The 26,654-nt window shown below is 42.8% G+C and overlaps 1 protein-coding gene across 5 annotated transcripts in view; it reads left to right on the top strand.

The window, feature by feature from the left end:
- The window catches only part of ARHGAP8 (Rho GTPase activating protein 8), a 171,773-nt gene that overhangs the window by 127,409 nt on the left and 17,710 nt on the right, over positions 1–26,654 (top strand). Inside the window, exon 13 of one of the 5 annotated variants that reach the window (XM_073316355.1) lies at positions 23,278–23,433. The exons of 1 other annotated variant lie outside the window; for it this stretch is intronic. In XM_073316355.1, the coding sequence (XP_073172456.1) occupies positions 23,278–23,280 (3 nt within the window). In that variant the 3' untranslated portion in view covers positions 23,281–23,433. Of the gene's footprint in view, positions 1–1,620; positions 2,478–5,706; positions 6,506–23,277; positions 23,434–26,654 lie in introns of those variants that run through there. 3 more of the 5 variants (XM_073316333.1, XM_073316383.1, XM_073316340.1) reach the window with 3 other exon arrangements.

The following is a 26,654-nucleotide window of genomic DNA, read 5'->3' as shown; positions in this document are numbered from 1 at the left end:
TGCCTTGCCGGTGTGGACGGGTAGTGAGCTAGTGCGCCTGGGGCTCCTTTAATGTGCTCTAACTCGCAAGTGTAGCCAAGCCCTTAGTGAAGATGCAACTATGCCGTCGGGCATAGTTTATGTACCGCTGCGATTTTTCACATCCCTGAGCAACGTAGTTATACCAGTGCAAGTCTATAGCGTAGACCTGTCCGGACTGTTATGCTTCAGCATTGTCATTAGGAAAGATCCTTCAAAGACAGAAGGCACCTTGATGTCAAAAGACTTGCAACAACTGCACAGGTCAGTCGCTAAACAGGTGTGTAGGTGTGGTAATCTGCCCTAAGAACCCCTGTTATCTGGGACTGAACATCAGAATTAACTATGATGTTAAATCAAATCTTATGCGTTATTCAGAAGGGTTTATAGTGAAATTCATGTTAGAAAAATGTATGTTTCAAATTTCCTAACTCCAAGAGGGTTCCTGGAGATGTCCCCTGCAGTTACTTTGATAACAGTTTCTCTTTACAAATGGTAATTGCACAATTCCAGCTTTTGTACAGTGTGCCCTTGCGAACTCTTCCCTTGCATCAAAGAACAATTTTCAGATCATTTTCATAGCAAAAAGGAAATGATTATGGAGATAATCTGTTGGAAACACGTGCTGGGTTTCAGTTTAAAACAATAAAATGCATTCATGAAGTGAGAAATGGAGTGTTACCTGTAGTGACAATATGCAGAAAATAAATTGCCTACACATTCTAGTTTACTGAGCTATTAGGAGTTTAAAATTGTTCCCAGGATTAGTCTGATTATTAAATGCTCCTAGAAATAAGGTGACTTATGTGCTGTCCAGAATCCATACAGAAACGTGAAATGATAGAACAGAGCCATTAACCAAAGGAGTTGTTATAATTCTTAATGATCATAAGTATGAGTGATCGCATTACTATATCTGTTATGTCTCTCTGTGTATAGTATATAATAATACATTGCACTTGTAGAACGTCTTTCATTGGAGAATCTCTCAGAGCTTTGCAAATATTGATATATTCACCCACCCATACCGTAATGATTCTAATAGAAAAATCTAAAGATATTTTATTCAAATGTGAAATATGCAATTGCTCCAGGTGACTAAGTAGAATTTATACAATAATACAAGGCTCCGCCGTTCAGCTTTATTTCCTGAATATCTACCTGCATTGAAAGCATTTTGCAGCACAAAGTGAAGTGTCTTCAAAACTGAAAAAAAGTGGGTTTTCCTTTATTACACCTTTCAAGAAGCAAGATTATTGCCAGCTCCGGCCAAACTATAAGGTTGTCTGGTTTTGTTGGCATTCTCCTGGCCAATCAATTTCCCTCTCTTATTCTGTTCAGTTTTAAAACATATTATCTAACTAAGGTAATGGGCCAAATTCAGCCCTGAGTAAGTGCGTAAGAGCAGCTCCACGAAAGCCAATGGTTTTACACTGGCAGAGAATTAGGCTCCGTATTTGTGTAGAATATATGCGCCATATGAATGAGGCCAGATCTGTAGCTGGGGTAGATTGGCGTAACGCCATTGCCTTCCTTGGAACTATGCTGATTTACATCAGCTGAGGATCTTGTTCATGTTTGTCTTTGTTCCTTTGCATCTAGCAAACCAGCTTTAATATGAGTATGCAGCACGCCCTCCAATATTTTAGAGCCAGCTAATCTAAGAGGAGATATTGGAGGGTCTGCCGCCGAATTGCCGCTGCCGCGGAAAGACGAGACGCCGCCCTGACAGCACACAGACTGCTGCCCCTTTCACAGGGCTGCCCTAAGCACCTGCTTGGAATGCTGGTGCCTGGAGCCGGCCCTGGCTCTAGTAATCATTTGAATTCAAGAGAAGTAACTCCGCTGACTGCAGCCCAGAAAAATACTAGTAATCGCTTTTCACAAGACAGTGAAAACTCCAGTGACGCTACAGCTGTGATTTCTCACTGGCCTCTTATTTTGAAGGCGCAATAATTTTGCTGGAGCTAGTCACACCACTTAGATGAGTGAGTGACTGAGTGTAACCCCCTACATGTCAATGTGCTAGGAATTGTGCCTACACTTCATCGCAGATGCAAATGTTGGCTTACACAAGTACTTCTGGTAGCAGAATGGGATTCCACTCCTCAAAATCACCCCCTCTATGTGACTTTGTACTACTTTATTTCTATCCAGGCCACTTCCTCAAAGAGTAGTTCACTTTTGCTTCTGTCCTCAAATGGTTATTAGCTTTAAGCTCCCTTGTCACCATAGTGACATCAATGGGAAGTCTAACAAAGTGACCGAACTTTTAAATCTACATGAAATTGGGCATCCCCACCTGGCCATCTTTTGTGAGGGTTTTTAATGTGTCCTAATGTTGGCATGTGCTCTCAAACTGCTTCTGCGCTTTCAAATGTTCTGGCTTCTCTTTAATCACTCACAAAAGCAGTTTATTGCTCCTTACTCCTTCACCACAAACATTATCCCCTTAATTAATGGGGCAATAAAAAGCATCTGTAAAATGCACCAGATTGCATCGTCTTCAGTGTCTGAACTTAATTTCTACAGCAATTGCGTGGGGTCGTTCTCCTGGGCAGATTTTTTGTTACTGCACCCAGCACCCTAGATACTAAACCCTAGAAGTGCCAGACACAGATATTATCCACCTGTGTCTTTCTCTGTTGTCGGCTTCCAAAGAAACATGCTCTCTCTGCAGCCAGAGCTCACTCTCTCTCCCCATCCCTCCTCAGGGCTGTTGCCCGTTCTCCCCCCCACCCCGCTGCTAAATTCCTCTTCTGTCACTTCCAAACTTTTTCTTTGCTATTTCCAGACCTATGTGATTAACCAGGCTGCTTCCACTGCCCCACCCACACTCCCCTTACACCCATGCTTAAATTTGACTTCCTATTAATAATGTTCCTAATGCATCTGCTGCTTTCTTCACACACCCATTCAGTTCACCTTCTCCATTTTGGACATACAAGGGAGGAGGCCACTCGGCCTTTCACCACTGCTGTACGACTGTGGATAAATGGAACTGAAACTACACGGGGTTTAATTCCATGAGGAAATTTGAAATCACAATGTTCGAATGAGTATGAAATTGCCCAAAACATGTTTCACCATCTCTGGAACACACAGATGGTTATGCTTCTGAGAAATAGGTTACACTTTTGTATTTAATAATATCCCAGCGCTGTTGGGATACGTGTAAAAAAAAAAAAAAAATGAAAAAGCTGTTTTCCTATTTCCTAACCTCCCTCGCCTCCTGAAAATGTATCACATTGGTAGATAGTTGAAATGCAACCACAGCTGATGAGTCCAGTAAAGCTAATATTATATTTAACAACTGTGCCCAGAATGGAAACAATATCACACCGGGCAGCGTCGTTTTCTATTCTAAACCCTGGCATATAGCTGAAGAAGGGGTTTCCAATGCATTCTTTCACTGTCAGCATTCCCCTTCTTCCACATAACAGATCTGAAAAGAGGATTTATTTCCCACCTGCTCTCTGTACAGTAGCCTCTCATACTAACTGGGCTACCAAGTGTTGGCAGCTGGTCGCCCCAATTGTTAACGTACTGTATGTTCTTCATGGAGCATTTAACACCAGAGTAAAACAAATAAGCCAGAAACCACGTATACCTTTGTAGATGGATTAGAAGACCTCTGCTGCTCTGAACCTTGAATAAATCTTTATTCCAATCTTTGCCTCGTGGCTGAGGCTGCATTCTCAAGTAGTACGGCAGCAAATCCTTCCAAGGTGCAAACTCAAAGCCCTGATGGGTAAATGGCCCATGCACAAGGAAAAAGCAAATCTATTACGTTAAAAAATAACATTAAAGTAAGATAATACCACTATGGTTTTACATCAAAAGATCTTTACAGAAGGGTGCAAATAAGCAGGGGATTTGTATCCATCACTCACAAGAGCTGAAACCAGGTGTGTTCCTATAAGGAAGGCAATAAGAATACCACATGATATACATGATCCAGTTTCACAGCTTCTTTCAATAATTACCATTTGAAAGTTAATAGAACTACACTCCTGGTGCAGCAGCTGTATAGGGCCTATACTGTGAAAACACCATGTTGGAGAACAAGCTGTTTGGATGGTTATAAATTAGGTGTTTCTTCTAGGATTTAATTGTTGTTATTATTTACTAATTGCATTATAGTAGTGGCTAGGTTCCAATCAAGATTGGGGGCCCATTGTGCTAGATACTGTATAAACACAGAGTACAAGAAAAGTCATGCCCGCTACAGTCTAAGTAGACATCATGGACACAGAGTGAAGGGAACAGAGGTACAGCTAAGTGTCGTGACTTCTCTGAGGTCACACAGCAGGTCAGTGGCAGAGTTTTGGAACAGAACCTAGATCGTTAAGACTGAGCATGATAAGTTTCTGGAGGGGATGGTATGATGAGATTGCCTACAATGGCATAGAGCCCAGCCACAATTGCTATTAGCAGATATCTCCAATGGCCTGAGATGGGACACTAGATGGGGAAATACTCTGTGTTACTACGGAGAATTCTTTCTGAAGTATCTGGCTAGTGGGTCTTGCCCATGTGCTCGGGGGTCTAACTTATTGCCATAGTTGGGGGTCAGGAAGGAATTTTCCCCTGAATCAGATTAGCAGAGACCCTGGGGTTTTTTACCTTCCTCTCCAGCATGGGTCCTGGGTCTCTTGCTGGTTTGAAGTAGTGTAAATGGTGGATTCTCTGTAACTTGAACTCCTTAAATCAAGATTTGAGGACTTCAGTAACTCAGCCAGCTGTTATGGGTCTACAGTGGTACAAGTAAGGCAGTACAATACTATACACTGTACCAGTAAGGTATTTATAGCTGTTACACTATACCAGAAAGACAGGAGGAGCAGGATATGGGGCCGCTGAGTGACCCCACTCCAGCAGCTCTTCCAGCACGGCTGTACTGCTCCCCAGCCCCGCCCCCAGCCCTTCCACACGGCTGCGTCTCCTGAGTCCTGTCTGGGGTCTGTACAGCAGCCCCGCAGGAGGACAGGGCTGGGGGCAGTTCCCACATTCTGCTCCTTTCGCCGCTGCAATTCCCAGGAGATCCCTGCAGTTCAGAAGTCTCTGGTGCAGCGGGAGGAGGAAAGAGCCCGCCCAGCCACCCTTCCTCCACCCCTCAGTAACGTGGCATGGATCATGGGGAGGGCAGGGGGACAGTGCAGAGCCCCGGGCTGGGGGCAAGACAGGGAGAAGTCATGTGGGGGCGGGGTCACATGGTCTTCCCTGCAGCATACTGGTAAGAAATGAATTCTGCTTGCACCACTGTGGGTCTATTATAGGAGTGGGGGGTGAGGTTCTGTGGCCTGCATTGGTCAGACTAGATGATCATGATGGTCCCTTCTGGCCTTAAGATCTGAGAGTCCTAGTCCAGTATTCGCTGCACTATTCTAACTTTCAGTGTGGCTGGGAACTATCTTTCAGGACAGTCCATACCCCTGTGAGCAAAGTATAGCAAAAACCATACAGAGTGGGACAGTCCCTGCCTCGAAGAGTTTCCAATCTACCAGAAACATGCCAGACACTCTTTCCTGGCGGAAGTCTTTAATTTAATCTCCTCACTGCTGCTGGAAAACTACATTTGACCTAGTAATTGTTTCCGATGTTCTGTGTGTGTGTCTTTGTTTTATTGAACTAAAGGAATGCTGTGTTTCTTTAATATGTGAAATTTCGCTGACATTTAATCCACAGAGTGAACTAATCATGACAAGCATCCTATTGGAAATATGGAAGCAGCTGTGCAACTGATGCAGCCTAAGCATGGATTGCTGCAGTGTGTTCCACGTGGGGCTATGCATTAAGATCCTTACCGTGTTGCAGAACACTGCAATCTGCTTTTCAAGTGATGTCTCAGTTTGAGCACCTGACTTCCGTGCATCAGGATCTGCACTGGCTGCCTATTGGCTTTTTGGGGGCGTTTAAGGTGTTGGCTTTGACCTATAAAGCTCTAACTCACTTGGGACCTAGCTATGTGAGAGACCACCTCTCTCCCCATGTCATGCTACAATCAATGGAGATGCACAGACCAGAGTCCCTTCAATTTAAAAAAGAGGGTGCTGTCAGTGGAACAGTCTCCATGAGGGGCTCCCCGTTTTGAAACCTGCTCCTCACTTGGTCCAGAATGGCCTGTGTCTTCTGACTTTCAGGGAATGCAGCAAAACTTATCTATTTACTTGGGCTTTGGGAGGAGGGAGGAGCATGAAGAGGAAGTGAAATTTATTAGGAAGAGAGTTTGGGGAGAATTTTTCCCCTTGTAATTTACATCACATAGGATGCTAGGCTTTTTATAAATTGAAAGAATACTACTAATGAATAGAGCTGCCCAGGGAAAGGTTTTTGGATCTCATGAAATATTTCAAGATTTTGAAAATTTTTCCTGTACTGAATTGGATGAAAAGTCAATCTTGACAACTTTTTGTGAAATGAAAATCCTAAAACATTATTGGTTCAGGTCAACTGAAATATTTCAAATGGGGTTTGAGGTGGCTATATATATAATTGACTATAATTAGATTAAAGGGCTAAGCAAAAAGTCATTTCAAACCAGAAAACTAGAATTTTTCATTTTAAAAAATGTCAACATTTTTCCATTTAAAAGGCATCAAATTTGATCCTTTCCTGCAAAAATTTTCAGTTCCAATGAATCAGTATTTTCCAATAAAAAAAAAAATCACAGAAAAACTCCTCACCAGCTCTACTAATTCATCTCTTTGGCATCTGGGTAGGAAAAGTATAAAGGACCATCCATCTTAGCTCACCGTTTACTGCAAATACCACAAAACCTGTGCATTACAGTCAATATTTCTTAGTAAGAAAGGAGAGGGGGCATAGATTAGCATTCATGTTGAGCTCCCCGAGAGTAACTGGCCCGACTCAGGGAAGCTAATGATCCAACCAGCAGACCAAATTCAGTGATGAATCCCAGTCACGTGCCACCTGAGGCATATTGCACATACGCTAAGAAGTAAGAAAGGGAGGTTATAATTGTGAAACAGGATACAAGATTTGATTGTGCTGGTGATTTTTTGCTGTGGTACACTGTGCATTATGACAACATTGTATAAAATAGTACATGGTGCATATTTAAAAATAATGGTAAAGATAATGAATATGCAGTATTAATGCAAATATACATCTGCCACATTGTGTCAATAATGGGTGGGTTGATGTTACCTGCAACACAGCAGGTCTTGGATATGGTGAACTTCAACATACCCCTAGAGTTAATGATCTGCACATGAACATGTCCCAGAGTCCACCTCAGGACAATAAGGAGCCACTAGAGTTTTTTAAACTAATGATCTGAAGCTGTGTGTGTGGGGCAAATCTGAAGGCTCTCTGCACCTAGTACTATTTTAGATAGACATTTATGAACTTATTTCCTTGTAGATATGTTTACACTTAAACAACGTTAACTATTTTCAGTACCAATATGAATTACCTAATGGGATGAACAGATTAGCTTGAAGACCCTTCCAGTGCCCTTTTCAATTGTCCCTTCATTTCAGTCTGCCTTGGAGACAGAGAAGTTTTAACAAAACCTCTTAATATGAGGGAACCAATTGCCAGTGCTCTTACCAGACTTGTTTCATAGGTTCTTATTAATAGTGAGAAGGAGCATATTCTAATGGCTAGAACCGGGGGCTGAGAGTTGGAACCACATTCATTCCATTCCCCAACTCTTTCAATGGCTCACTCTGTCACATAGCTAACATTTCTTACTGTCTGTGTCTGTTTTCTTCCCTGCAGCATTAAGGAAATACCTTGCAGGGATGCTGAGGAATTTGATTCATACCTGTTAATAAAGTGCATGGAGAACCTCAGTTAAAGAGTGCAAATACTTATTTTTTCAATAATCCAACACTTTTGGGGTGGATACTAGAGGATGTGCAAGCACCAATAAGAGGTGGCCATGTTTTTTAGTATTTACAAAAAAAAGTTTGCAAACTGAAAGGATCATGGCACCTGCTGTGGGCTGAGACACTTACTGTGAGTGAACCATGGGGCAAGACACTTTTAGACCAAGATGTTCAAAAGTGGGCCTAATTTTCTGTGCCTCAGTTTTGAGGTGCCCAACTTGAGACTCGTAGGTATCTAAAGTTGGGAACCTGAAAATTAGTACGCTCTAGATCAGTGTCTGCTAATCAGTGCCCATATTTGAAAATTGGGCCATTAGCTTTCATGTGACTACCAAGATACTTACGTGGCCTGTGGCACGCTAGCATCTGGTCACCACCCAGTCATTTAAAAACTAAATAACTCTCTCTCCTCATTCTCTCTCTTGCTTCCCAGCCTGTAAAAAAAAAATAACTCAATATGTTTACAAGTGTTACAAGGGTGTGTGTTAGCATGAGAGAGACAAGAATTTACTGAGGGAAAGTTAAGCGGAGGAAGCAAGTCTTGCATTTAGATCTGATAATGCTCAGGTATGCATTCTTATCTCATATGGGACTGCCACAGTCTAGGTCCAACTCTTATGAAAGTTCTGTTCTCTCACACTCACAAGCCACCCCCAGCTGGTGGACAGCAGTCAAACTAGGTATAAAGCAGGATCTCCAAAGGGTAGTTCTGTCTCCCAACTATTTTTTAAAACATATTAGGGGATGTTTCTGTAATAAAACCCAATATTTTTTAATATTTTATTTTAAGACTAATACCGTATTGGAAATGTATCGTGATTGTAAGTTTCCTTTTCATGGCCTCTCCTTGGTGATTGAAAAGAAGGGTGAGAGTTGCTCTCTTAAGGGCTTATCTACATACAAATGGAGTTATTCAGGCATAACTGCCCCAACTAACTCCATGTGTGGAGCCTCTGATTCCACAGGTGGAGCAGCTATTGTTTTTGAATACACACCCTATCTTTCTCTGAATTCATTTTCAAGTATAGGCAAGCCCTACATTATTTAGGACGCAGTGCAAAGCGAGAGAGCCGAGAGGTGGCATTCCGGCTGCTAGGCAGGAACACTACAGCAGGTCAGGTATATTTGTTATCTTGGTCTCTACCAAGGATTGTGTGCTCTTATCCTTCCCCACACACAATACCAACGCATTGTGGAGGGGTTTTGTGCTGCCATCAGTGAGGTCATGAATGTGAGCTGAAAGAAAAAACCCGAGAGGAATTGGGTGGGAGAGGGTGCAAGCAGGTGGAATGATCACTTGTCAGTAACTCTGGGAGTGGGAGGAGACCCTTTGTTGCCAAGCCATTGTCACAAGGTGTCACGTTCCAATTGTGCTCCAGCAAATGGGTTGTGTTTGTGGCTGCCCTTCAGTCCAGCCAAGAGACACTGTCACTTTCTGCCCCCTCCCAGCAGAATCCTTCAAGTTGGAACAGGGGCTGGTTCTTTTACCTGCTGCAGCATCCCGGCCTGGCAGCTGTCTGTCTTCTGGGCCAGCTGGCCCTGCTGCCTTCATAATCAAAAGAACAAACCTGTCCCTTCTAATCATGAGGAGACTGGATCAGAAACACACACACACTATAGAGCATAAACCAAAGCATTGCAATGAAAATTGATTCTGAAAATAAAAATCCCAAATGGGGGTTTAACCATGGGGAAAAAAACCCACAATCTTTAGGAGGTGCTGAGAATGGGGGGAAATAGTTGGAACTGTGGTAGACAAAAAACCAAACACTCAAGCATCTTTTTCTACACCATACTATCTGCAACATGTTGAGCTGTTCTGTTTATTACCTCCACCAGCAGCACTATCAACATTACTGTTAGAAAGCAAGCCTCTTCATTTAAACTGGTCATTTTACCCCAGCCAAAATCCCACCGTCATTTATGGTCTATTTATTGAGTCTGTGGAGGGAGGAACAAGAAATGATTGCTAAGGTAATGTAAACACATTGTCAAAGTACTGGGAGAGGGAATGAAAAATGTACCAGTCATTTCATTCACCAAAGATTTCCTCCCTCGTGTTGTACAGAGAGAAATTAAAAAGACAACTGAGATACCCAGAAATCATATGATAAAGAAAGTCAAAATTAATTATTTTAAAAAAATTGAATTCCCCTTTTGGCTGATTTTCCTCCAGCTGCACTCCACTAAAAAGAGCTATCAAAGAAAACTATCATTAGGTTTTAATTCAGAATGACTTCAGAAAGCAATTCTGACGCCTCAGTGGATAGTTTTCTGACAGCCTTTTAATCTCCACAGGTTGTTGACAAGAGCTGGAGGAACTTGGTCTGTCATAATTCTCGGCTTTTACATTTTTAGCTTAAAGAAATGTTCTGCTCAAAAGCAACTAATCTTTCCAGAGCATGTCTATGCTAGCTACCTAGAACTTACCATGGGCTTGCATGATGGCTTCTCACATGCCACTCTGCTCCTCTCTTCATCCCACGTTAGTGGTTTAAGTATATAAACAAATCCCTGGGAACACTGAAGATGACCTATACTTTGCGTGTGTGTCTGTGTATATAGTTACATGTGTATAAATATGGTACTTAGGTCTGGCCAAGTAGTGCTCAGTGGGATTTAGGGCCAGCGATGCTGGTATGTTACAGCTGGTTGGGAAATGTTTGCTCCTTCAAAAAAATATATATTGAGGAAAATGAAAAACATTTATTTTCCTCAAAAATTTTCTACAAAAGTTTGTTGAAAACTGAAACATTACAGCCACCCCCTCCCCCAAATTTTTCAGTTTTCAACAAAAGCACAATATGGTTAGTTTCAAAGGGACCTTTCCTGCAGAAATTTCCTTTATAAATATTCCATTTTCCCCCAATAAAAACCACTGCCAAACAAAAATTGACCATGTCTATTGTATGCTAACCTCCCCTTGCCCCACTCCCAGTGGCCTCTGTACTGACTGGGGATCACTGGAGCATATTGTTATGCAGCCGTGCTCCTTTCCTCCCCAAGCATGCCCCCCGTGTTGAGAAAGAGTGGCTCAAGATTGGTTATGCTGGTTCTACCCAAGCTGGTGATTCACCCCCCCCCCCAGACACACACACACCAGGGAGAACCATAAACTACCCATTTAGAGCAGTTTTTGGCCTCTTGGCACTGCCAGAGTGGTGCAGAGGGGCCATAGTGAGAGAGAAAGAGAGAGAGAGAGAGTTTACAGTTGTAGCTTAACTTACATTTTTTACCTCCATTTTAAGCATATTTTCCCCTTTCCATGCTTGTTTTCAACCCAGTACTGGTTTTTGTTTTTCCTTTTTGGAAAGCTGGGGTAGGATTTAGTCAGTTTTTGAGCTGGGACAGTGGGGCAGAAAGTGTTATTTTTACTCTTGAAATAAAGGTTTTTTTAAATGGGCGTTTTGTGGATGGGTTTTAGCACAGAAGTCTCTCAAAAACAGCGGAAGTTTGACTCTTCATTGAGAAATCATCACTGCTCGTTTGGAAAAACAGAACTAAAAAGAATTACAAAATGAAAAGCTGGCATTTGTGCATGCCTCCTCCAAAAAATTGCTATTAATTTTTTTATTGCTGGCAGCTCTGTGCAGGGTCACATTTAACACAACACTCTCACTCCCCAGTGGTTCAGGAAGGGGATAAAGCTGAGTGGCAAATCTGAGCAGATTAGGCTAACAGCCTGTTGTAAAGCCCCACTTTTAGTTGGTGGCTTATAATACTCTTCTTGGCATTTTTCCTTTTGGGTCAAAATTCCATATCTTGATATAGTGTTTCTCAGTCTTTAAGAACAGTTTGTTTATTATTTATTATTTGTGTAGATTGTGGTAGCACCCAAAGGGTCCAGTCAGAATCTGGACCCATTGGGTGAGGTGCTTAAGAGACATGGTCCCTCCTTAAAGCAGCTTACAATATAAAGGCCTGATCCTATAGCTTGTGGGCTGTCTACTGCATCTCTGCAGAGCCCCCACTCAAGTCAGGGTCAGAGCATTACTGTAGTTGGATCTACTATGCAGGTAGACCCTTCCAGCTGTGCATAGCCCTTTTGCCTTGCGTGGGAGTCTGTGGACATCAGAGTTCTCCAGCATGGATCCAGTTGCAGGATTGGGGCCTAATTTAGATATTATTGAGCCAGTCAGGTATGAATACATACACAGGGGCACACTGGGGAAGTCCTGTGCCTTCCTGTGTTATACAGGAGGACAGACTAGATGATTGCACTGATCCCTTCTAGCCTTGGAATCTGTGAATCATCAGCTGGTGTAAGTCAGCATAGCTCCATGGACTTCAATGGAGCTACAGCAATTCTCAGCACGTGAAGCTCTGGCCTGAACCTTTGTTCAGAGACGCTCCCTGTCTGAGGTGTGAAAGAGGAACAGCTGGTAAGCTCCAGGGGTTTCATATGTCTGCAGGAAGAAACTCTAAGCAAATCATAAGTGATTGAAAATTGATTCTGGTGACACACACAGCACAAGGTTTCTACAGTCTGACTCTGAACCCATGGGGAAAAACAGATGAGAGAAGGGAAACGGTGCTCCTAGCCCTTTAGCCTCAATACATTGGCTTGCCCAGTGTGCTCTGTAGGGAACAGGAGGATACCGGGGAGGAGCACAGTGTTTTGATGTTGCTCTGTTAAGTAACATGTTCCCCTAGACAAACTGCAGAACCCATACAGAAAACATTAAAATGATTCAAAAGGAGAAACTAAGCAAAACATCAAACTCTAACGCTCTTCTAGTGTAAGTTGCTCCCTATCAACTGCATCACAAAAAGCATAAAAACTAAAGGCAGGCTTCTACCTCCATCTCTGTATTGTCTCCACCAGTATCTGGATTTTATTGGGTGAATTCTCCAGCAGGCAGTCAGCCTCACCCAGCCTATTGTACAGTAGGAATTCAGCAGACTCCTAACCAATCACCTAATAGAGTTAAAATTAGTGGAAAAATCCCAAAGCTATTTACTCCCATGTGATGCAAACTGAGCAGGTAACTCATCACCCTTATTTGAATACACAAAAAAGAATTAACCAATGCAAACACCCAGAACAAAATGGATACCTGATTCCTAAACCACATTTCCCAGAAAAACACAGGCCAAAGGTCAAGGGTCACATTTCTTCCCTAGTATAAAAGCTCCAGCCCCTGTATACACCTCCATTACAGAAAGCTCCTACTATTAAGGAGGGTCTGATATTGTATTCAGCCAAAGAATAGGCCACTGTCAACTTCACCAGTGCTATAAGGTGCTTTTTGGATAATTGGTATGTTTTAATTAATATAATTTGCTGCATCCTTTATAATGTGTTTCAAGGTTCCTTCCCCACTCTGAATGCTAGGGTACAGATGTGGGGACCTGCATGAAAACCTCCTAAGCTTACTTTTACCAGCTGAGGTTAAAACTTCCCGAAAGGTACAAACTATTTTACCCTTTGCCCTTGGACTTTCGCTGCCACCACCAAACGTCTAACACCAGTATTATTATTATTATTAGGAAAGAGTTCGTTTAGAAACGTCTTTCCCCTCAAAATCCTCCCAAATCTTACCCCCTTTTTTCTGGGGAAGATTTGATAAAAATCCTAACCAATTTGCATTGATGACCACAGACCCAAACCGTTGGATCTTAAGAACAGTGAAAAAAGCATTCAGTTTCTTAAAAGAAGAATTTTAATAGAAGTAAAAAAAGAATCACCTCTGTAAAATCAGGATGGTAAATACCTTACAGAGTAATTAGATTCAAAACATAGAGAATCCCTCTAGGCAAAACCTTAAGTTACAAAAAGACACAAAAACAGGAATATCCATTTCATTCAGCACAGCTTATTTTCTCAGCCATTTAAACAAACAGAATCTAACACATATCTAGCTAGATTACTTACTAAGTTCTAAGACTCCATTCCTGTTCTGTCCCCAGCAAAAGCACCCCACAGACAGACCCAGACCCTTTGTTTCTCCCCCCCTCCAGCTTTGAAAGTTTCTTGTCTCCTCATTGGTCATTGTGGTCAGGTGCCAGCGAGGTTATCTTAGCTTCTTAACCCTTTACAGGTGAAAGGGTTTTTCCTCTGGCCAGGAGGGATTTTAAAGGTGTTTACCCTTCCCTTTATATTTATGACAATGTGTAATGAATTTCTTAAATGTTTGCCGCTCCCAGGGAGAGCTCCTTCACTACTGCCAGCCCCAAGCATTCAAAAACCACAAGTCAGGCCACCAACTGGATTACAAAGCATAAGACTTTTTAAAAAATAATTAATTTTGGAGTTTTTTATACTTGCCTTTAAGCTGTTAAGAGTTCATGCTTTCAAATTTTTCTCTGCAATTGTGAAGGTTAGATGCTTTCTCTCTTAAATTAAAACTTTCTCTTAAATCACAAGACTCCAGGAGCTGAGGCTTTAAGACAACCCTGAAATATCATGAGACTCATTATCAAATTGTAAGAGTTGCTAACACTGCTCCTTCAAAGAACTCCTTTGATAATTCATGTAATAGCAGCAATGGAGTGAGCTGGGGAGAGAGAGATTAATCTCATGCTAGTATACCTTCAGTTAACACTTATCACAATTAACATTCTACCTAAAAGACTACTATCTCTGCTTCACAAAGAAGTTCAGTGAAATATGTGAGAAGCAGAAAGGGGCTCTGAGGAAAACTTTTGAGTTCTCAGTCCATGCAGCAACTTGTGAAACTTTGCAAGGAGTGGGGGACAGGGGGGACAACATCAAGATCTTGAAGCTTCAGAATGAAGTGGTGGTGGTGTCAAAGTTCTTGTGGACTTAAATGGAGCTTTGCTTGAAAACTGAAAGATCAGGCTGATATTTCACATAGTGATTCCAAAAGTGAGGTTAGAAAGAATGGGGTGGAAGGGAAAGAATAAATTCCCTGCCTGGGATGGTATCGAACCTTAAGTTATCATCTTTGGTTCTAACCAGGGAAGTGGCAGATTTCCATGGTTTCCCGTTTCCCACTGAGGTAACAATTAAGTCCCCAGGTGTAAGTGGCTAATTGACTTGTCCATTATCACTATCATCACTGCACTCTGCATTATAAAAGGACTATTAATAATGCTGCTTTTTTTCATGCTGAATTAAACCACTGGTGTTAGGTTGTGAGCTCTTCAGGACAGGAGCTATAGTTTTATTATTTTTTATTCTGTGCCCAGTGTTCTCTAGGTTTACAAATACAGTACTAATGAAGGATTGATAAACACTAATTCAGGCTATGAGCATGTGAGAATGAGACAGAGTGTACGCACCTTCTCCAGGTAGCTCAAAGCATCTCACATTTTTAGGAGGCCAATGTCGAGAAGCCACCTACAAAGCTTTTGATTGCTGTGCTTTATCCCTAGGCTAATTTGTTAAAGACGACGTTTAAGTGGCCTTAAATGAGCTTGCCAGAGGGCTGCCTGGTTGCACATCAGCCTTCTCACTGAAACTGTTCGCTCCAATTCACTTTCACCAGTGCGATGGTTTATGGTTTAAAAAAAAAAATCTGGTCTCCCCTGAACGTGTGACTCTTTAAACAATGAACAGGGATAAATCACCAAGTCCAGAAAGTGAATCAGGACATCGCTGGTGCTGCAAGCTGGAGGAGTTGAATGTGGATGTCCGGTGTGGTCCTTTATGCACTGGGTGGGCACAAATTGGCACAACTGCTGTGGGGACACACTTGGCTCCAGAGTGTTTCTCCATTGTTAACTTCATTGGGACGCCATTAATAGTCATCTACCTGAGCAGTTATGGGAGGATTTCAGCATCCTTGTGGCGTTACCCCATGAAGGGACTGAATTCCTCCTTAAAGGTGCTGAGAACCCTCAGCACTGCGTGATGCAAACACTGAGCTCTTTACGTGATCAGGCATAAGAATGGCGCTGTCTCCCTTAGCTACACTGAATAGGTGCCAACTAATGGTCTTCCCAGTTCAACTAGGAAGTGTTTGGGCACCTTAGCACCCCAGTTCATGAAGGTCCTTAGGCATGCACCTAACTTTAAACAAATGAGCAGTCCTATTGAAGTCAGTGCTTAAAGCAATGCATGTGCTTATGTAGCTTGTTGAATTAAGACCTTAAATAGTACTATAGTTAAATGAATTGAATAGTATGTGGTTTGGTTTGGTTTTTAGGCTGGGCCTTCCCCAGTTAAGTAAAGGGTGGTACAGTCCTTTCTGCTAAAACTGTAGGAGGTGAATTACATGTACTTTGTGAAATCATTTGTGTGTCTGCTTTCCAGTCACTGATGGAGGTTTTTTCCCCTCCATAGCTGCCCCATCACGCTCTGATTTCATTATGCAGAGTGCATGAGGCTGCCCACGATAAAACGATCGGAGGATCTAGCCATGTGTATGTCAATCTGAAGGAAGGAGAGATTGGTGAGATGCCTGAGTGCATCTGAATACAGATGGTTCCCAGAGTGTTAAGGAGGAAATCCACATAAAGGAATTCGGAAGACATAGCAGTGGCAGCCACTGAGAATCGTTTTTGACATAGAACATGAAGAGGCAGTCAGAGGAAAAAGTAACAATTCCGACAAATAGCCAGATAGTCTAACTGACCTAAACAGCAGCTTCCGAAGCAGTGGAATGCACTTCTGTGGCGCAGACCAGGGCTGTTACTCAGCCTCATGGGCATGTAGGGCTTTGATTATAGTTTAGAATGTAGGGATTCAAAGAAATAGTCTCCGGATGCATTTTTCATTCTCTTGGCTTATTTCTCCAAACCATTTGGTTGGCTTCAACATTCATCTTTCTCTGCCCCCCGCCTTCCCCTCCAATAGTGGACCAGATCCTCAGCTGGTGCACACCGAGGTAGCTAGACTGGCTTATACCAGCTGAGGCTCTGTCCTGGTGAGTTTGCATTCTCACTTTCCAAAAGCCCGTAGCACATGTGCTTGGCTCCTGTTTCAGTTGACCAGCCCCCGATGCATGCATGTGAGGACAGAATTTGATCATGCTGGTGACCTTTGGAATTGCCTGCTTGTCAAGGTGGCCTTTGGATCCCTTTATAGCCCACAGCTCTTTGATCCTCTTGACATTTTGGGATCCTCCAAACACCAAGGCTAATCTCAGCTTATTCTCTTTCTCCACACATCCTCCATCCCCCCACTAAGAAGTTTCCAAGTTTTTCCGTAGCATTCAGCCTTGAAAGTGTAGCCACTAGGGCAGAAAGTTTGTCCTGGTGAGTTTTCCATTAAATCCTGTGATAAATGAAGGGGTGTGGGGTAGCTCCCTTTTATGGACCCCCAGCCAGCTAATACCTATCAAATTCCTCTTAGTAGCTGTTCTCTAATTGCTCTACCTGTAAAGGGTTAAAAAGTCTCACTGCTATGCATAGGTAAAAGGAAGTGAGTAGACACCTGGCCAAAAGAGCCAATAGGAAGTCTAGAACTTTTTAAAATTGAAAAACAACTCCCCTTTTGTCTGTCTGTGGTTGTCCTCCCAGAGAGAGGGGACAGGGCAGAGTTATGCTGTGAGAATCTTGGGCCAGGTATGAAAAACCATCAGAATCATACCTAGAAACTAATCATCTAAAACCCAAGATATGTAAGTAGATCAGGAAATGACTAGGAAGACATGATTAGGTTTATCTCTTTATGGCTTATGGACTCCTCTGTGCTAACCCAAGTGATTTTGTTTTGCTTGTAACCTTTAAGATGGACCTCAAGAAAGCTATTCTTGATGCTTAATCCTTGTAGTTTTTTTTCTTAAATCTAGCAAAAGCCTAAGTTCCAGCTGTATCTTCTTTCTTTTTTTATGAATAAATTTTACCTTTTTAAAGAACAGAATTGGATTTTTGTGTCTTAAGAGGTTTGTGCACATGTTTTAATTAGCTGGTGGCAACAGCTGATTTCCTTTTTTCCCCCCCCTCTTCCCTCTCCTTTCTCAGCTCTTCCCTGGAGAGGGCATGAAAGGGCTTGAGGGTACCCCACAGGAAGAAATTCCCAAGTACGCCTTCCTGAGTTCTCAAAGGGGTTCTGCATTTGGATGGTGGCAGCATCTACCAATCCAAAGTCAGAAAGAAGCTGTAGCCTTGGGAGTTTAATACAAGCCTGGAGTGGCCGGTATTAATTTTTAAAGTCCTTGCAGGGCCCCATCTTCTGCACTCAAAGTGCCAGAGTGGGGAATCAGCCTTGACAAACCCACTGGCCATTCCTAGTTCCCTGCCATTGCCCTAAGGAGCCAGTGAAACCCTAACCCTCGGCTTTGAGAGGGAGCCCAGAGTAAGGTGGTGAGATCTCCTTTGTCTTCCTCCTTGGGGCCAGACGGTGCCTTTCCCCAGAAATACCCCCACCGCTTTCAGTGGGACTGCTCAGCACATGGAACTGCATGAGAACATGGCCCTTGCTTCGCAGGTTTACCTTTATGAGGCTTTCCACAAAAGTCTCACACAGGAGTCTGTTCAGCCAAGTGGCCTGACGTAGTCTCAACACAGCCTGCTCCCTCAGCACTACAGAAAAACTGGGTTTGCTTTTAAAAGGGGCTGGATGCTCTATCTTGGCCCAAAGTATGGCTGCCCTATAGAGGAGGAGAGTGCACGGAGCCCCTCTTGTCCCTAACTTGGGAAAATAGATGAACGTCCCATATGTTAAGTCTTTCTGCTGCTGGAGATAACTGATATTAATTACAGATGGGCCTGAGGTACAAAAGCTAGATCTGGATCTGCGCATCCTCAAAACGTGAGCTGCCTCACTCACTGCTTCTGGTTTGGCCCCCTCTGTAGTACCGATCTGTCTTATATTTTCAGTTATACTGAGAAATTAGTCCCATCTAACACTTGTACTTTGTAATACCAATGAGTCTCCATAGCAAACCGTTGCAGTAGGTGAACATTTGTGCTACTCTTCCTCCCTCCCCTACATACAGCTCAACAAGGGCTTGTCTCCTCTCAAGGCTGGAGATGGCTGGGGGAGAGGAACATATGGTCTAGTGTGAGAGGCAGAAGTGTCAGCTCCTCTGGGCATACGCCTTTTTTTATAGTTCTGCAATGACATCGTCGCATTAAGATCACCTGATGCTAATGAATGGTACCTACTCAGAAGAACAGTGAACCTCACTCCATGCACACCCTTAGGTTAAACAGCTGTATGCCCTGGGCAAAGCCTCCTTACTGACCCTGAATTTGGGTTTCAATTTAATCCTGTCCATGGGAGCAAGAATCTCCAGTTGATCATATAATCCAGTTATGCTCCTTGGAGAAATGGTTGGTGTCAAGAAATTGTTTACTTGTAGCTTGAACCCTCATTCATGAGGATGCGTGCCTTGGTTGCGAGTTTGTCTCTTTGTGACTCATCACCATATGGTGACTAGCAGCCAGACTGAGCTGGAAAGTTACCTCTGAACTGGGGGTGTTGCTGCTATGGGCATTCTCATTCCTGCAGATACTGTACTTCCTGCCCACGGACACCAGGAAATAGTCCTGCACTGCAGTCATTGGTAAACACGGTGGTGGAATTCCTGTAAATGCAGCTTCCTAAGTCCTATTTGTGCACTACTTGGTAAATGGGTTATTTTGGGACTATCTTGAAGTGATCTTCAGGGACACCTCAGTTCTCTGCTAATTGTCTAAATGAGGCATTTGGAATACAACAAATGACCATTGTCTTTTGAGAAGCTTGGAACTGGTGAGATAAAAAGCAGTTCTGCTAGCTTGGCAGGTAGAGGGGACTGCTAGATATACAGGAAAAGGCCTGGCATGTTCCTTCCAATAGGAGGAGGTTGTGTACATACATATAAGCCAGTACATTTACAACTAAGGCTAAGATTTTGTTACGGATATTTTTAGTAAAAGTCAGGGACAGGTCACGGGCAATTAAGAAAAATTCACGGAAGCCTATGACCAGTCCCTGACTCTTACTAAAATATCCATGATAAAATGGAAAGCCTCTAGGAAGCTGCATGGCCAACTAGGAGCTCCAGGGCCCTCACCACCTTTGGAGGCTTGGACCTCCAGGGTCCCCCTCCACCGAAGCTGGGCGCTGTGGGGGTCCCCTTGCCATTTGCAGTGGTGGAGGGCTGCGGGAATCAACACCACAGCAGCGGGGAGCTGTGGCGATCAATGCCGAGGGCAGCTGGGGGATGTGGGGGTCCCGCTGCCTACCGCGGTGGTGGGGAGCTGCTGGGTACCCCCACTGCCGCGGAAGGCAGCGGGATCCTGCAGCTCCCAGTGGCCGCGGGCTGAAATCACAGAGGTCTTTGGAAGTCACAGATTCCATGAGGTCCATGATCCAATTGTAGCCTTATTTATAACATGTAGGAGCTTCACTGTTGGATCAGGTCTTGCCAGTGGCGCTGCAGAATTTTTCTTTTCTTTGAAAGAAACCATATTGCATTGACACAACTTTTCTGTAGGGAATGAGAAATTTCACTAAACTTAACTTTTTTCTAATTTTTAAAAATGTTTCACTAAAATGTTGATCAAAAGCAGCATTGAAATGGTTGAGTTTCAATTACACGAATTTTTGATAAATGAAAATTTTCTGTAGCAATTTTGATAGTGGGGTTCTTAAAAACATTCACAATTTGTTTTTTAAAAATGGGTACATTTGAAAGACAGAAAAATGGAAAACGGTCACTTCTTGCAATTTTTTTTTAAATCTTTCACCCTGCTCTAATAGCCAGTGAAGGCTGCTTTCACAACTACCCGCCATTCACCTCACAAAATTTGCAAATCCCATCTGATATTGCTGAGAAATAACAGCCGGTCCTGTTGGCTGCGGAGTGGAATTGGAGAAAGAGAGGGTCAAGTTTTAGAAGAGGTTTTAGTTCAGTGTTCACCAGGGGCCAAGGAATGCAAACTGAACCCATGCTGCTGCCACATAAACCTCTCGAACCTCTGCACGTATCACTGGCCACTCAGCATCACTAATAAAAATCTTCTTTTCCCCCCTACAGCTCTGCCTGCCTGGCAGATCACTTATTGCAAACGAAACAGGGCCCATACTAAAACCCAGACCCGAACCAACCAAAACATTATTTTGTTGGGGGCAGCGGAGGAGGGAGAGGAGACAATGGGATTAAAATCAAAATCTGAGTTTCATCTAATGGCTAACTCCAGTCCAGACAGTCCCCAAACTTGTCTGTGTTCATAATCCAGGTTTGAATTTTGCAACTTGAGCTTCTTTCTATTTATAAATCACATCTGCACCTGCCCAGTATTCAAATAACCTAAAAGACAACGTCTAGTGTTTTTGCTGATTTCTTTCTATTCTGAAGAGACCTGGATTTTTCTTGATCACATCTGAATTTTATAGATGCATGTTCTTGATCAAGTTCAAACTCCTGTTTGTAAACACAGCAGAGATGGAAATATTTATACAGCTTGACAATTGTATTAAATATTAGACATGGCTATCGTTCCTTAGTCTGTGATAGAACTGGTTCTGCTGCAGCTACTTTTACAATGTACATCTGCTGTTTTGAAGTGAAATTTGTGGACTAGATGCAAATCAGAAACTGAGTTAGAGACCCCCTAGAGGCAAAGTCATATCTGCCTATCTTTGATAAGAATCTGAGTGTGAAAGTGAAGTATTTAGAATGAAATTAAAAGCTTTGATTTTTTTCCCCATTATTATTTCATGTTTATGAGGCCTTTAAATGCTCCTTTCAATTCTTATTAGGCTGTAGTATTTTTTTAAGTTATCTCAGTCCACATAATACATTCACCGACAAAAAGCGACATTTAAATAACACTGCAGTTTGGAGACAAATCAGCAATAGCCCAGCAATTCAAAACTGTAGCCTGGAACTCTCCTTAGCTCATGTTACCAGTCAGAGCAAGAGTGGGTGAAGGGGAGAAGAGAGACAGTTTGTGTAAGTGACTAAGGAAGTGTTGATCTTACCTGGACTTTCCAGACTTGATGAGTTTGTGCAATAAATTTAATTTTATTTCTACTTTTTTTGTTGTTGTTGTTGTTCAAGATTTTTTTTTTTAACACAAATTTCATGGACGATTACTGAACACATTTGAACTTCTATCAAGGCACTGAACTTAACTAATAAACAGGCAGTTTTAAAATGTATTGTTTATCCACTTGAATACATTTTGTTATTGCTTGGTTCTGTGTATTGAAAAATCTAGCATTACTATTTTACAGACACACAGTAAAGCTCTGTTCAGTTAAAGAGGTGTAAATGCTGGCAAGTTTGTGGTGTTAATCTGGATTTATAACAGCTTTACTTTAGAATTTGGCCCATAATTTGCATTTCACTTTGTCTTGTGAATAAAGAAAACAAAATATTGGAATCCTTGAGGATGACAGTTCTGCTGCAGGCTAGATTTCACTCTTATACCATCAAAACAGTTACACAGCTAAAACTGAAATCAGAATCTGGACCATATGCTAGGAAAAAGTAGATCAACACGCTTTCTCATAAAGGGCCAGACTCTGCCTCCTTTACCTTGGAGTTGCTAATGCCACAGCTTGTCCCACTGATTCCCCAAAATGACTTTGCCAAACAGAGCAGTAAGCCTGGCTGACAAGGAATCTGAGTCATGGGAGTGGTAGGCCAAGCAGGCACAAGTTAGAGCTCCTAACCGTTTTATACACCTGACGAAATCATGGCCCCATATTAAGTTAATGGGAGACTTACCATTGATGTCAACAGGGCCAGGATTTCATTTGAACAGCAATCTGCTCCAAAGGCTTAGTGACAGTGAAGGAGTTGCACATAGACTATGCGAGTAGAATGACATTTAACCCCCTATCATGTGGTACTGCTTATTCTTGTGCCTCAGATCCTTCTGCAACTGCTGTGGCGGTCATGAAGGGGTCTCTGATGTAAGATGAAGGCCTGCCCTTGAGAACACTGCTTGGAACAACCATGTGATCTGTAGTCACTACAGGCAAACTGTAGGCCTGAACCTGCTCTCAGTGATAGGTAGGGGTGTGTGTGTGTGAGAGAGAGTGACACACACACACACACGCACACGGCTGGGCCTTTTGTCACCTGAAGACAAGCTTCTGCCTTGGAGCTACAGTGGATCAACCCTCCCTGTGCTGGCCAATGCAGACCAGAATAACTATTTGGGGGACACAAGCAGAAGGCGATCAGGTCCCTCAAAACGACTGCAATACTTTTCCCCCTTCCCTAGAAGTGTTAAGTCCCTCCAGCCCCCGAATTCCAAGCCAAGCTCAATGTTCAGATGTGGGCTCGGACTTATCTTGACCTTAGTCGGGCGCTTGACAGAGTCCACCCCCCCCCCTCCCCGAATGACGTTCTCATAAGAAAATTAGGACAAGGTGGTCTAGATGAAATTACTACAGGGTGGGTCTTTGAACTAGTTATGTACCCTACTCAAAGAGTAGTTCTCTGTAGCTTGCTGTTACAACTGGGAGGCTGTATCTAGTGAGGCCCAGCAAGAGTCTGTCCTGGGTCTGATGCTAATCAACACTTTGTTTGTTTGTGTTTTGTTTTTCCAGTGACGTGGGCAATGGAGTGGGGAGTGTGCTTATAAAATGTGCAGCTGACCCTAAAATGGGAGGGGTTGCAAGCACTCTGGAGGACAAGATTAGAATGCCAAAAGACCTCATGGAATTGGTCTGAAATCAACAAGATGAAATTGAATAAAGACAAGTGCAAAGCACTCTACATCCAGTGTGTGTGGGGGTGGGGGTGGAGAGGGGAGGCTGGGCTAGAATGCCTCTCCAGGTCCCTTCCAGCCCTACATTTCTATGAGTCTATTGTGAAATGTAAAACAATCACTGTCCCACCATGGTGCCCTGAGCCATGCTACTCCTGTGGATAATTAACCCGTTGCACTGTTTGTAACAGTCAGTGCAGCTGCTCCACAGGGGCAATGAGGGGTGAATGCAGATGCATTGTGTGGAATTTTAATGCGTCTGTGTGAGCTTAGTGTTGCGCTGACAGCCCTAAAGCCTGAACCCTCTTCGTTCTTTGAAGAGCAAGTAGCATGGTCAGGGGCAGTACAAAATGCTGTCCCAGTATGGCTCAGCCTAGACCTGGGCAGGCCAATTCTGGTGAGAGAGAATGATGACATAGCAATGCATGCTCAGGCAATGGTCTCTGTAACAAGACGATGTCCTGATCCTTGCTTTTGCTCTGTCCACAGACTCTGACACCTTCAGTTGTTAAACACCCCAGTGCAGTTTGTTTCCACTTGCTCTTCCTACTACCTCACGGACCCATACACCATAATTATTTACAGTTTCAGTTTCTCCTCAGCAAATAACTGAGGAGCAAGATCTCTCTACCTAGAGAACTTCCAGGTGCTGGCTCTGCTAGCCTGCCTCTCTCCCCTGCACATCCTTCATGTGCCACCTGATACTTCCTGCTTTTTAATGGGCCAATTTGCTCATTAGTCCTCCCCCCAGCTCACTTGAATCCACTAATTAGGTCCCATCAGATCCACCCTGGGGGGGAATTAATTGGTGTTTAAGTGACCATAGTGCTGGCTCAGCTGTTGGTTCCCAGCACTCTGTTACAGTCTCCCTGCTGAGACTCCCAGGCCCTATCATCAGAGTCTGGTCATGTACCTCTTGTCTTGTGAAAAAGTGGACTGAGATCTCCAACTTGTTCTACTGGACAACTTTGGTTAGCTGCTGACCTAGGATGGCTGTGACCCTTCAGCACAAAGCTAAAAGGTGCATTGTAACTCCTTGGCAGAACTTGACTTTTTTTATTTTTTTCATAAATTGACAGATATTGATTTTTTTAAAAGCATATTTTTATTTTTATCAGTTTTTACAGTTGTGGGAAATTGTGGTGGAGTTAGCCAACAGAGAGGTCAGACAATAATTCTTTAACGACCCTAGACTTTGTGATTCAGAAAGTTAAATCTTTATACCCATGAAAATACAACTTGTCAGCATCACATATCAAAATATACAAAGTCAATATCCTTAAATTAAAGTTCTCAAGCAGCATTTTCCTTACTTTGCCTAGCTGTAAATTTTGATTATTTTTTGTTGATTTGGGTGTGTACAGTGAAATCGATGTTTGCTAACACTTACCAGTACAAATAGAAACCTTCCACATCTACCCATTAGGCAGTCCCTGAGCCATGAAACCTGCCTTCTTCTTGGAGGATGCAATTTTTTGAAGAAGATACTTGCTGCACAGGAAAAGAAAACAACTAATATATATAAAAATATGCCAACTTGTTCACTGTGAATTTGTGTCACGCACCTTGACACTTGCCCCAAGACAGAAACAAAAGGTACTTTGTTTAATGGCCTGCAATATTTCAGTTTTTAAGAGAGTCCTCCTTGAGAAGGGACCAAGACACCAAATGTGGCTCCAAATACAGATTTCAAAGCCCCCAAGGTTCAGGTGTGTTTGGATTCATGGGTTTGGTGTGACCTTTTAGAGTGAGAAGGAGTTGTCTAGATTCTGAACACTCCAAAATCAGGGACAGTTCAGAGCTGGGAGGTTTATCATCTAAATCCTACTGAATTTCTCTCTTATTTTTTTTAAATACTTAACTCTTCCTTCCGTTTCCCCTAGCCCCCATTCACACTAACTGCTTCTCTCTTCACAGTGCCATAACTTAAAAAGGACCCTTTATGCTTAGTTTATGAAACAAACTGGTTTCACAGATTGTGACCTCATGTGCCAGGTCTGAACACCTTTTGCCTCTGAGTAAAAACACCTCTGAGAGTTAATGCTAGTCACTATTTTTTCTACAGTAGGGCCAAATTGTGTTCTTAGTTACACCCTTGTTGATTTCACAGAAGCTGCACAGCAGGAGGATTTGGCCTTAAATGTGTCAAATTTGACAATGGACAGATTTTGCTTTGTGAAAAAATATATAAAATCAATCCCTTTCTGGTTTTCCATAGCCCTGTTTCTAGGCTGCACACAGTTAAACCATCTGACAGCAAATCAAATTTCAAACCAGCTTAATTAATATAATCTGTCCTTGGCCTGTTGCATTTTACCACCCCTAAAACCAAATTAGGCCTCTTGACCTCCAACCTTGTGAGTTGATGGCAATTTGTTTTCCTGCCCCTTAGCGCAGTGGGGGTGGAGAGGAGATAGGGTACATCCTCCTGGCAGCAGTATGCATCAAAAGGATCTGATCTTTTCACAAGCCTCTGGGTGACAGCTATTGAAATTTTTGCTGGGGGACAAGGAAAACAAAAGCTCTTTTTGTGAAAGTCCTCAGCGTCAGCTAGCTCCATCAGATCACTGATTGGGAACCCCCAAAAGGTAATAGCAGCAATGAGCAAGTGAATGTCATCTTAATGAGCCCTGTTATTGGATGCAATGGCCCAGATTCTCCTCAGCTCAGTATAAATCAGGAGTGTTCCCACTGGCACTAGAGCTGTATCAGTTTCAGACTGGCAGGAGAGAAGAATGGGGCCAAATTTGCCACCCCTTTGTTCTGTAATTACAGTTTGAAATGCAGGATGACAGACCAAGATCTCTCCTTTTTGCTGTTAAAAATTTGCTCTGCCACAGATTTCCTGTGCGACCTTGGCCAAGTCACTTACTCTCTCTGCTCCTAGTTTCCTAGCCACAGAAAAGGGATAACAATACTTTTGTCTTGTGCAGTTAGACTGAAATACAAATGATAGTTGTCTGTGTGTGGCGAGGGGGGGAAATCCTATTTAACAAGCGATGGCTCAGCGCATTCTGTGACCAGCAACGTGAACAAAAATGGTGGAGTGAGAAAATTAAAACCCAAAGTGGGACAAATGAGTGTGCTTTAAGGATTCCCTCTATATAATATTTCAGCCACAAAGCTGTCTTTGCAGGAATAGTAAGTGTGATCATTCTATCACCAGATGAGGTTATCATGGAGAGTACAATGGGACAGATTTTAAATGTGAGTAAC

Source organism: Lepidochelys kempii, chromosome 1 (genome assembly GCF_965140265.1).
Source record: "Lepidochelys kempii isolate rLepKem1 chromosome 1, rLepKem1.hap2, whole genome shotgun sequence".
In the NCBI taxonomy this organism is placed as follows: domain Eukaryota; kingdom Metazoa; phylum Chordata; order Testudines; family Cheloniidae; genus Lepidochelys; species Lepidochelys kempii.
This window is presented reverse-complemented; position numbering and strand designations above follow the sequence as displayed.